The sequence below is a fragment of the Hemibagrus wyckioides genome, linkage group LG06, assembly GCF_019097595.1.
Source record: "Hemibagrus wyckioides isolate EC202008001 linkage group LG06, SWU_Hwy_1.0, whole genome shotgun sequence".
NCBI lineage: Eukaryota > Metazoa > Chordata > Actinopteri > Siluriformes > Bagridae > Hemibagrus > Hemibagrus wyckioides.
The window spans coordinates 25,023,848-25,035,887 of record NC_080715.1 but is presented as its reverse complement, the minus strand read 5'-3'; the positions used below and the strand labels follow the sequence as shown (position 1 = coordinate 25,035,887).

General features: G+C 37.2%; 1 protein-coding gene across 1 annotated transcript; it reads right to left on the bottom strand.

The window, feature by feature from the left end:
* Positions 1-5,248: 5,248 nt before the first annotated feature.
* On the bottom strand, positions 5,249-6,955 carry nhlh2 (nescient helix loop helix 2). The gene has a single exon (XM_058393196.1). It carries the CDS (start codon positions 6,937-6,939, stop codon positions 6,565-6,567), a length of 375 nt encoding a protein of 124 aa, XP_058249179.1. The 5' UTR covers positions 6,940-6,955; the 3' UTR covers positions 5,249-6,564.
* Positions 6,956-12,040: the final 5,085 nt, after the last annotated feature.

Here is a 12,040-nt window from a genome sequence, read left to right as displayed (position 1 = left end):
TGATCTCTGATGATCCCTTTAACTTGCACATGTCTGTGTTTTAATATGCTCTAACACACCTGCCTTAGCTGATGAAATGCATGATCATTATCTGATTAGATAATTTGGCTGTTACAGCACAAATGTGAAGTGTGTGTGATCATCTGCTGTTGAGAAATACTGGTCTAGCCTGCACCTTGCTGATGGCACATAGTTACAATGTCATTTGCAAGCATGACTGTTTATCCTGACATTCCAAAGATCAAATTTTGCTTTGTCACTGGGATGGCACTTTTACTACATATCATTAATATGAATACACTAAATTACTACGCCTGTGAAATGATTTAAGGTACATAATAGGACCTTACAAACTTGGTGTACATTTACAGCTTTAATGTAAACAATAAAAGGTACATTTCAAGAAGTTAAAAAAGATGGTATTACCCCAGCGACAAGGAAGCGTAAGTTTGGTACCTTTATTTCTGAGACTGAAAGCTATAGTTACCCCCCCCCCCCCCCCCACACACACACATTTATTAGGTTTGAGAACTGGTTAATGGCAGGGTGAGACTGCTCTATGCCTTGAATGAATAAATAGAAAAAAATGTAGGCATGATGCTCTCTAAGGGAGTAGCAACTATTGCTGGAGTGGAGTGGTGGTGTGTGTGTGTGTGTGTGTGTGCGTGTGTGTGTGTGTGTTATGACTGGTGTCTGATTCTGGGTACATTCCTGCCTTGTCCTTCAGATTGAACAAAACCCTGACCAGGATAAATAATGAATAAAATAATCATTCAAGGCAAAGTACACAATCAGAGCATGTCTGTATCCAAGGTGATTCCTGCTCCTTGTTGAATTTATCATAATCCCCAAATAACACTATTTAAAATCCCTTTTAACTCCTCTCAAATCCCTGAATGCATCATTCATTCATTGCCCACCTCATTGTTCAATTTAGTTTATTGCTGCTTGAAGACTAGTTTTCACTCAGAGGCATTGTAGCTGTGTTATTTAGCCTGATTTAGTATACCACTGTAATTCTAATTCAGCAGTAACAAGGACCACAATGAGAACACAATCAAAATTCATTGTTTTCACAGGATTGAAGTAAACATTAGGGAACAACCAGATATGGTGGGCAGGGGGCTGGTGGATGGGGGAAAGAGAATAAGGCAGTGCTTGAGGTTTGAGTCATACTGGGAGGAACAGGGGTTGTTGCAGGTGTTTGAGTGACCCTTAAGTTATAAATTATTTGTCATTAAACTCAAAACTTATTTAAACATCAATTTGCATTGAAGGTAAAGCCTCAGATCTCGCCTCCTCCGTTGTGCACCTGATCCTAACCTTGCCCTGATCCTAACCTTTATGATTAAAATAAATAAATAATCAAATGCAGAAAAAACAGGCAAGTGTGAATGATTGAATAGCAGCCTCAACTTTGGTATAACCTTGATGTAGGGAAACAACAAAGTTTTGTTTCCCAGATATTTTCAATACTAAACAGTGTATTATTTATAACTATTTAGAATAGATCATATCTGTAATATGTATAAAATAATATGTATTTTACTATGTTTGTAAAATTTATTAGATACAGGTAAAATTAATCTTTAAAATAACTGAAAGAATGTTATTTGGAAGTAAAGAGTTCAGAGTGTGAACATTAAACGCCTAACAATATAGAAGTATAACTGCAATTAATATAATGACATAGTGGACCTCTCCTCCAGTCAGTTTTAGAATTTCCCATTTGGTTTATTAATGTATAGGACTCTGTGTGGTCTGCAGGTGAATACAGTGTATTGCCTGGTGTGCCTGGTCCTGTAAAATGGCTTCATAACAGTAATCCAAATGGCCAACCTTAAAAGTACTAGCATTGCATTGATCAATTACTTCCACAAATGTAGTCGTTCAATCATTTCATTTACCTTCAGTGGTGGATCCAGAGCTAATCCAGGGAATAAGCTCAATTTCAGAAAGACGCCTCCAATCAGAACCAATGCAGGATAAAACAGTCTTTTTAAAACAGTCAGGATAAACATTAACATAAAACAACAATAAACACAACATAACTTGGACATGGCCCGAAATAAACAAAACACGAGTACCTGAAGACATGAAGACGACACTGAAACAACAGAGACAACATGGATGAAAATAACAAAGAGCCTAAAAACCCAATGTGACAATAAACAATAACTTGACAAAGACATACAAATGAGCAGGTATAAATGGGGTAACGCATTAGGAATAAAGGGAAACTTGTGACAACACACATGACATAACTGCATGACATTAACCAAGCTGTAGCAATACACCTGCCAGCACCCCCTCTGGTGGTCTGGCAGGGAATTGTCCCAGTAGTTCCTGACAACATCTATTAAGTCAGTAAATCCTGGAGCTGTGGAGAAATCCTTCGACCGTTTCATAATTAAAACAGGAAAATGGGACAAATTTACACAAAACTAATCATAAATCATGAGGCAGATCAGTCTGACAACCAGATTTTGTGCTTCTTATTCCAGCTGTCTCTGTGTGTTATGTGAGAGGCCTTTTTTTAAGAGAATTCTTGTTGGGTCTGGATTACAGAAGTGTTGATTCAGTCTCTTTACAAATTCTGAAGACTGTTGTATATTATTTTAAAATTGTCATTTTGCTTTTCCTTTTACTGACAAGCTCTGACTCATGGTAGGTCAGAGTTAATAGAAAACACACACACACACACACAAATCATATTTAACCAAAGTACTCACATTTTTTTTCAGTTTTTATTGCCCTTGAATAAGTTTTTTTTTTTTTTTTTTAACCAGAAACACCAGCCTAGCATTTATGGTAATTAATCACAATCAATTCTCATTCGTTTTTCATTTAGATATTTCTAAATATTCATATAAACATTTTGTTTAATCTCTCACAGTTTCCAGACGGCATTTGGTTTTTATTTTGTTATTACTTCATTTGCTAGGAGCAAAAGCCAATGAAACCCACTAACGCCAGTTCCTCGTATTAACCAGCAGATGGCGCCATTTAACGTGCTTTAAACGCGCCTCTTCAATAGCTCTTGACTCATTGCCCACTCTATTACAGCCCTGATGACAGCTCATTACTGCATAATCACATTTCACCGCGGGACGATTGAGGGGGGGAAATGATGTCCCAATCCTCTTTACTTACTCACCATATACAATTTCATACAGCCCGTTCACTGATATAGGATGATGTCCAGGAAATTTGGTTCAAAGCACATTTACATAGTATAAACAGCATGAGATAGGATAGGATGGGATGGGATGGGAAGACAATGGATAGTGCTGAAAACCAGTGACTTGATTACAATTTAAGTCAATTTTCAGCGTGAATGACACTTCTTCCAGCATCACTCAGACACACTGTAGAAAAGGATGGCTTTAGATAACTGGTCTAGTGTGCTTTGCATAAAAATAATATAAGAAGGGCACAGTGTAATGACTAAATGATGAGTACATTTCAGCCTAAAAAGCAATCGTGCTTCAAATATGTCAAAATATGATGGCCTGCATTTTGCCTGTATGTTAATCATTCACTCACTTTTTAGTAACAGTTTTATTCTAGTCAGGAAACCAGCATGAGGTTGAAGCTTAATCAGTTGTCTAAAAAACAAAACAAAAAATTAATTTTCTCAAAAACTTTCTTCAAATGGCTGATTTTAAAAGTAAGGCCATTAAGCTAAAAGTAAAGCCAATAAAGCATTTCCTTCCTTCCCTCCAACAGTTAACCATTTATCATCAGTTACTGCTTTATCCTGGTCTGGACTGTAGTGGATTCGGAGCTTGTGTTGGGAACACTACACTTGATGTGGTGACACAATCTTAATGGGCAGTCCAGCACAGGGCACTATGCACTGGTGACTCATTGACACAGAGGACCATTAAGTATTACCAGTCCATCATCTGCCAGCATGTTTGTGGGCATTGGGATAATCAGAGGACCTGGCGGAAACTCATGTGGACATGAAAATATTCACAGAAACTCCATCCAGAGTTCAGGAACCAATTCAGGACCCCAGCACTGTGAAAAAGCAGCACTATCTATTAAATCACCTTTTTTCCAAAAAAAAATAAAACAAACCGTAATGAATATTTTGTCATGTTCTGTCAGATGGATGGTGTAGAGATGTGTAGCTGTCATAAAGGCACACACAATAAAAACAGACACATTCTTAGGGGTTTTTTTTGCATCGATTTTGGTACTTTTCCACATAATTTTCCATCAAAAAAAGATTAAACTGAAACAGATTTTGCCTTTAGCCTATGGGTCATGCAGGTCTTCTGTTTCTATACCGATATTTCCATGTAGTCTCTCTTACTTTCTATAAAAAGGGGAGAAAGTGGTCAAAGGAGCTCCCTGGGAAATGCCGAAAAAGGAAGTTGATAAAAGATTTAAGTAGTCTGATGCAGCAGAAAGTGTTGGCAGGTGTTATCAGGTTTGCTGCTGTCTACACACATTCAACACTTCTGTACCAACAGAGCAACCACATTTTTAGGAGTGATAGAACAGAGGAGGCAACTCTATCTATATCTGGATGAGGTCCTACTTCATATAGGCTGGACGTGCCTTACACTCCCATAGTCCAACTGAGATGAAGACAAACATATCACTGTAGGATTCCTACTCTCAAAATGTTGAGGAACATATGGATGTTAAGATTAGCAATGCATAGGTTTTAACAGTCTCACAGAGGGAGCAGATTGCCTGTTTGCATGCGGGGTCATGAACATTGGCTACCTGCATGCTGCATGAGCTGAGGCCTAAACAGACTGACTGGCATATGGTGCTACAGCAGGGCACTGGGCCACAGCACAATCCCCACACAGGCCTATACACACCTCCACAGGAACTCTAGCGTGAAATGTCTGTCTTTATGTGCATATTTTTGTTAGTGTGGTAGTTTGATTTCCATGTTAAATCAAAACTTTTTGTGTTATGTAAAACAAGAAAGATTGCATGTGTGTGTTTCAGGGCTGAGGGTTGGACAGAATAACAAATAGATGGAAGAGAGCCTTCAGTCATACTGAACGTTAAACAGGTCACTTTCATGCTCTCTCTTTCTCTCTCTCTCTCTCTCTCTCTCCAATGCAATAACATCATTGAATAGTAGAAAGAGTCTTCTTAAACATTTTTTATTTTTTCTTTCACCTGTTTAACTAGTTAAAACTTTCATACCTTGAGTACCATAACCATAACAAAGCACCCTAAATGACATTTTCTATACCAGTATGACAAAGAATAACTTTAAGAATGTATATTATACAGTATATGCATCCTTTTTTAAAATATATGCTATATGGGCTGAATTGACATTTAAAGTCTGTACACTGAGGATTTTTGCTGTGCATAGAATTTTGACAACCATCTATTGAGGAGTTCTCTAAATATTACAGAAACAAAAGTTAAAATATTCAATAAATATCATCACATGAAACACTGACTAATGTTTTTAATGCAAGGTAAAATTATGCTAGATATCTTTGCTTCATCTATATATACTGTACACACACAATGGATCATTTTGTTTCATTTTAATTATCCTTTTCTCCATCAAGACATGAAATTCAACATTTTTATACAAAATGACACTTAAGGCCCTGAATTGGGCATCTTTGGATAAAAAGCAGATAAGAAACATTTTATACCATAAAATCTAAGCTCCACAATGAAAATGTAAATAAATAAAATATAGAAAATAGCTTGTCTGTAAAAGAAAATAAATAATTAGCTTTATCTCTTGCCTGCTGCAGAGAATGCATCTTTTTGAATTTACATAGTCTTGCCGTATTAGATAATATTGCAGTCTGTTGTATTGCCCATTATTGATTATCGAAATCAATTATTTTGTCTAAACAGTAGGTTGCTTAATCCTCAAAGCGACTCTTCTTAGGCTAGATTACACTGAGTTCTAGAAAGAAATGATCTTGTATCCGTACGCAGTTTGTAAAAAGAGGAAGTGCATCTTGTTGCCATGTAGATATCAGTTCCATGTAATCACTTGCTTCACTGATATCAAGGACCTAACGTAGCGTTAACTCAACAAATGTGCAAGCTTAACGCAACAACAAAACCTTAAACACAATAACTTTACAATATAAATAACTGTACATTTATTCAACGCCATTGGCCTAGTGTAAGAGCACTATCAAACAATAAATTAAAATAAATTATCCAAATTTATAAGACAACCACATAAAATGTACAAGTTTGTTTACAGCACAAACATAAAATAAATAACATTTTTAAAATAATTATTTTTAGCAGGATGATTCCAGCACTGCTCTAAACTGTGTGAAAATGTCTTGATGCTAAACCCAAATTCATCTGAGGGTATTAAAAAAAATACACAGCTATTTATCTGTAGTCCATTTCACACAAATATCTTTCACACAAGATCTTTCACCCATCTTCAACCTCTGGGTACCTCGCACTGTAGTCTACATCTAACAGGTGGTACACGATAACAACATCCTTATGAACAGCCTAGATCTTATTCCTGCCCTCACAATAGTCTTACAGATTTAAAATGATTTTAATGTTTAATGTTCTCCAGTTCGTTCACACGTCCAAGACGTGATTCAAGTAAGATATGTAACATATAGCCAAGCGAAGGATCTCTATCTTTGAGAGCTTTTTGTCGGGGGGAAGAGTAGGGAGTAACTTTCGCAGCTCGGCAAACGCCACGTTGAAAGCCTCGACACGGATGCGCTCGCGCGTGGCATGGGCCAGTCGGTACTTGGCGGTCGCGCGCCTCCTCCGCCGCTTTTCCTCACGGGTCAGTGCGGGAGGCGCGACCGCGCGCTGCTTCCCGTCTGCTAGCGGAGACTCTTCAGGCATACACTCCACTTTAATGACGTTCAGGACCGTTTCCGGGTCTGACTGAGTCCACATAAGGTCAGAATCGCTCTGATCCGGACTCAGCATCATCTTCATTAAGCGCAGTGCTAAATCACACCTGTGTGGATGGGTACAAGAATAATACTATTTAAAAAGTCAACACAAATAATTAACTTTTAATAATTAACAAAGAAAGAAAGTCAGAAATAGATATATAACTTGAAAACTTTAACATTAATGGGAGAATGAATGAGAAATTTGGTACCGGCTGTTGGTGACCCTCAAGAGTACAGATTTACAAAAAAGTACAGAATGATATATTCTTAATGAAATTTAGACTACTTACATATAGTGAATAAGTGAAAGAAAGAAAGAAAGAAAGAAAGAAAGAAAGAAAGAAAGAAAGAAAGAAAGAAAGAAAGAAAGAAAGAAAAAGTTTGGGATGCATATAAGCTTAAGTTACATTGGTGTATTTAAGATAAGCTTAAGTGTAAATGATGAAAGCTTAACAGAAAAGCAATAAATTGTTAAAAAGTATATATTAAGAAAGAATGAATTGAGAAAATAAAAATAAAAGAAAGAAAGAAAGAAAGAAAGAAAGAAAGAAAGAAAGAAAGAAAGAAAGAAAGAAGGGCAACCTAGTATGATTCAAAGTACACATCTATATTTTATTTGATCATTTATTTCTTTTTCATTGATTATAAAACTTTAGGTTAGCTAATCCTTTGTAAAGTGAATAATAAGATTCGTATTTTATTTTGGTTTTCTTTAAGTAGTGATGATGTTCCTGTTCATTTAATCCCATTAAACTGGATTTACTTTTCGGAGTTATATTTTCCTTAACATTCCTAATAGCAACTGTAAATATAGACCTAACTGAAGTTAATGGAAAACCAATTAGCCTCAGAGAGCTCAAAAGCACACTTGGCCATCTGTCGTTATGGGTCACATCCTGCACCCACAGAGGGGTATACTACACTTCTGCATAGTGTGCAGCTGGATGTAATAGCCTACTATGCGGTTTGGAATGAAGCCGGATGACACATGACAAGACAGGTCGCCAACAAACAACAGCTTCAGACTAGGATTAATGATATGTTTCTAAGTGGAAATGAAAATGTAGGTCTTAAACTTATGAGATTTTGTCCATGGATGAGTCAGACTTGCTAAGGATCAAAGCGCACTTCCAAAAACAACGCGATAATTCACAATTAGCCGATAATAAATGCGTTATAGCATAATGAGAGTTTTTTGCATGAAGGTTATACACACTTTTTTCAAGTCGATTATTAGCATAGAATTTGCTCACCTTGTGCCTCCACCAGCTATGGTAGGATGCTGAATGTGACCGGAAGAAAGTGGAAGAAAGCAGGTGGAATATTAGGGTGTTTTCAGTGGATCTTCTTCAGCGTCCCATCCATTCCTCCTTATATGACATTTAGGAATTCAGCATATAGCCAGGAACAGATTTCTGAGCAAGTCTTTCCGTGGGAAAGTTTGTTCCGTTTATTTATAGCAGCCACGCATTTGAAAGATCCTGACTCCGCAGACTGTCAGCTATAAAGCATGCTGAGAGATGATGCTTTTCTGCCGCTTGACCCTTTTGCGTAGAGAGCAAAACTAAAAGATGCGCGCGTGTGTGTGTGATACGAATCTCCTCAACTCCATACGTTGCGGTCGTCTTTCACAGGATGAAGTGAGAAGTGATGCGCGAGACACGGCTTAGAGGGGAAGAACACACACTCGGCGCGTGCCAGACTTGGTGTTGATGGTTCAGGAGAAGAAAATAAAGTGAGGGGTGAGGGTAGACAGCAGGGTTTGAATACATTTGGTGCGCGCGCGTGCGCACGCACGAACACACACACACACACACACACACAGTCACTGTCTCCTACACCTCCCCCCCCACCTCATGCAGACGCAATCCGCCCGGATTTAGCTGTTATAGGCTGAAAGATCCTCTGAGGATATGCAAAGGTTTTATGATCTTTCGGAGAACTGTCCATGAAAGTTTTTTAATGTTCTACCTTGGAGTCTATTTTAGCACCTCTGTTTCCTTTGCCACTAATTATATGGAAGCACACCTGAGCTGCAGGAGGCTCCCGCATCATTCAGCATCACCTGAGCTCAGGTCATAGCCAGATACACCTGCGCTTCTGCACAATCCCTGAAACTTTCTTTGGCTTTAAGTTTTTAACATAATAATATTTATACATGAACAAGAACAAGAACAACAGCAACAAAAAAACTAATAATAATAATAATAATAATAATAATAATAATAGTAATAACTTCCATCTGCTTATCCCAGGAGACTCAGGGAACAAGGCAGAGGTCATCCCATTGCAGGGCACAGTCACACACACTCACACACCCTTAGGACACACTTTGGACAATTTGGAGATAGCAGTCAGCCTACAGCACAAGAATAATAAAAAAGGTAAACTTCACATCTAATCATTGAGAGATTGTCTTCAAAATTCATTCCTGGCTAATTAATGGAGCTATAGCACTTCTGTTTGTTAGTTGGCAAGGTTGGGATTAAACCAATTTCATTGAAGTGACCAGTTAAATAGACAAAGAAATTAAATAAAGCAAAAATGTTATTCAAAAAATGCTTAACATTATTATTTTTTTTGTTCTAATGTCATTTCAATAAAGAAACATAAACATTTTCTCAATAGACCTAATTTCCTGTCCTGTAAATTTTGGGTGTAAAGAATTGTGTATATGGAAGGGAAAAGGGGTAGGCTCAATGAGCATAAAAATCATTCAATCTTATTCAGCTCCATCCATTTTACACTCATTGTTTTTTAACTATTATGTATAAACTCTACAAACAGAGGGGTTGGGGGCCTTGCTCAAGGGCCCAACAGTGGGAGCTTGGTAGTGCTGGGGCTTGAACCCTGATCTTTCAGTCAACAGTCCAGGGCTACCACTACTCTGCCCAATTACCACTGATCAGTGCTTACATAGTGATATTGCACACTAGTGCAAAAAATATGCCTGAATACAAACTCTAAACACAGTTTTAACACAGATGAATCTCACTCAACACACTTTACACAGCGGCCCACCTCTAAGCTCTAAGCTGAGTCTTATTCTGTATTTTGGATTTCACACTACAGAGATTTTCTCTAAAGCTCTGTTTTAGCTGAGAAAGCAACAACCTCCTTTTCTATCGATAACAGATAATATTCTACTTTTTTTTTACTGATAATAATGTAAGATATTATGTATATTTGTAAATGACAGATGTAAATACAGATAAACACACAAAAGTTCTATGAGACAGAATAAGCTTAGAGGAAGAAGAGAGTATAAAATGTTAGATAGATAGATGGAATAGAGATGGAAGTGGAAGGTTCTGCCCCACAGAGACAAACAATTTTGAATGAAATTGAGGTTACACTAGTTCATGTAATTCAACAGATTTTACAGATCACAAAAGAACACAAAATTCTCTGTCTAAATGTATGAATCTGACATATCTCATTTCTTAGTAAAGGGACCAGTTACTGTATATTTTTGTGTCAACTTTAACTGACTAATTGATTGATTAATTCACTGATTGATTCATTGGTTCCTTTATTCATTCTTCATCCAACCTAAAATATTTTAATTTATTTATCTTCAACACTAGAATTACAAATGAAATACACACAGCAGTGAGCAATTCACAACATTTATATGGAATGTTATGTGTATACACTGCAACACATGATAAGGTATGCCAACTTATTTCTTCTCGTTTAACTCCATTTGTCACGACAGTGATTGGATATTGAATTGAGAATATATGTTTTTTGAAAATTAAACTTAAAGTAATCCATTGACTTGACTGCTTGTGAGTTGAAAGAACGGTCTTCAAGTTGAGTTTGCTCATTTTTAAGGCAGCAGGTTTTGTTTCTATGATATGTTTGTTTCTATGTTAACCACTATGTTTATCTTACAGTCTGCAGCATTCACACACACACACACACACACAAACACACACACACTCACTCACACACACACACACACTTATCAACTGAGCAGGACTGCGCTAGAAACTAGAAATGAGCACGATAAATATTTATAATGTGAATTTTTCACTTCAGTCAGATGATGGTTTTGGAAGCAGTATTTTATTTTTGCTCATAATTGAAAAAGGTCTTTCAGCCTTTAAGAACAGACATATTCTTTCTTGGAATGTGTTTAAGCAATCTCAAAGAAACGGAAAGCTCTGCTAAACATTTTTCATAAGCTGTGAAAATTTCTGACAGTCTACAAAAACATCAGCAAGCCTAGTTACATGCCATTATTTTCACTATGAGGATGAGTCGGATGTTTAAGAAATAGTTGGTGATCAAATTAGTAAATTTTGTAAAATTAAATGTCATTCCTAAAAATGTTTTGAAAAAAGAATAGAAATGCTCACTAATGGTTTATGATTAATATTTTTGAAATTAGATGCTGTGTTTTGGGGCTGTTTGTAGTTCATGTAGTGGTATAATTATAAACAAGACAGAATTTTGACCCAGTGTGATACCATGTTTAATTGGTTAGATTGTATGTTTATTCAGACAGTGGGTCAATAGTCATGAAGTGTGTTGACATATTCCTCTAGTATTTGTGCCAGCAGAATTCATGCATGTAAATGCTTCTTTCTTGATCAAAAACATTTTTCCCAGATGTCAGCAACACACGGCACACATTAGCACACAATCGCTCCCTCCTCCCCATGATGACATAGGCACACATTATGTAGGAATCAGATGTGAGAAAGGAGCATATGGTGTCCTGAGAAATCCACCCCCACCCCCTGTGCTACTCACGGCAGCAGTATGGGAAAGGGGCAAAGATTTTACTGACAGAATTAAAGGCTCGCTCCCTCTCTCTCTCTCTCTCTCTCTCTCTGTGACATGAAAACAGTGTGTGTGCATGTGCATGTGTGTGTATTGTGAGGCAGCTGGCTAATAGTGCTTGGAGGATAGGAAGATGGATGTGTGGATGGAGAGATGGATGTAAGCAGGATGCCTCATTCTGCAACAGTGGATGGTTGAGAGAAGTGAAACAGTGAGATGCACAAAGAAGAGAGAGAGAGAGAGAGAGAGAGAGAGAAAGAAAGCCAACAGGAAATAAAAACAAAAGGTGACAAACAATGTTTCATTTCAATTTCAGGTACAAACAATGAATGTTGTTGAAAAAATTATGT

Coding starts and splice junctions, on each gene's coding strand:
- nhlh2 (XM_058393196.1), bottom strand. CDS start 6,939: ATGAAGATGATGCTGAGTCCGGATCAGAGCGATTCTGACCTTATGTGG.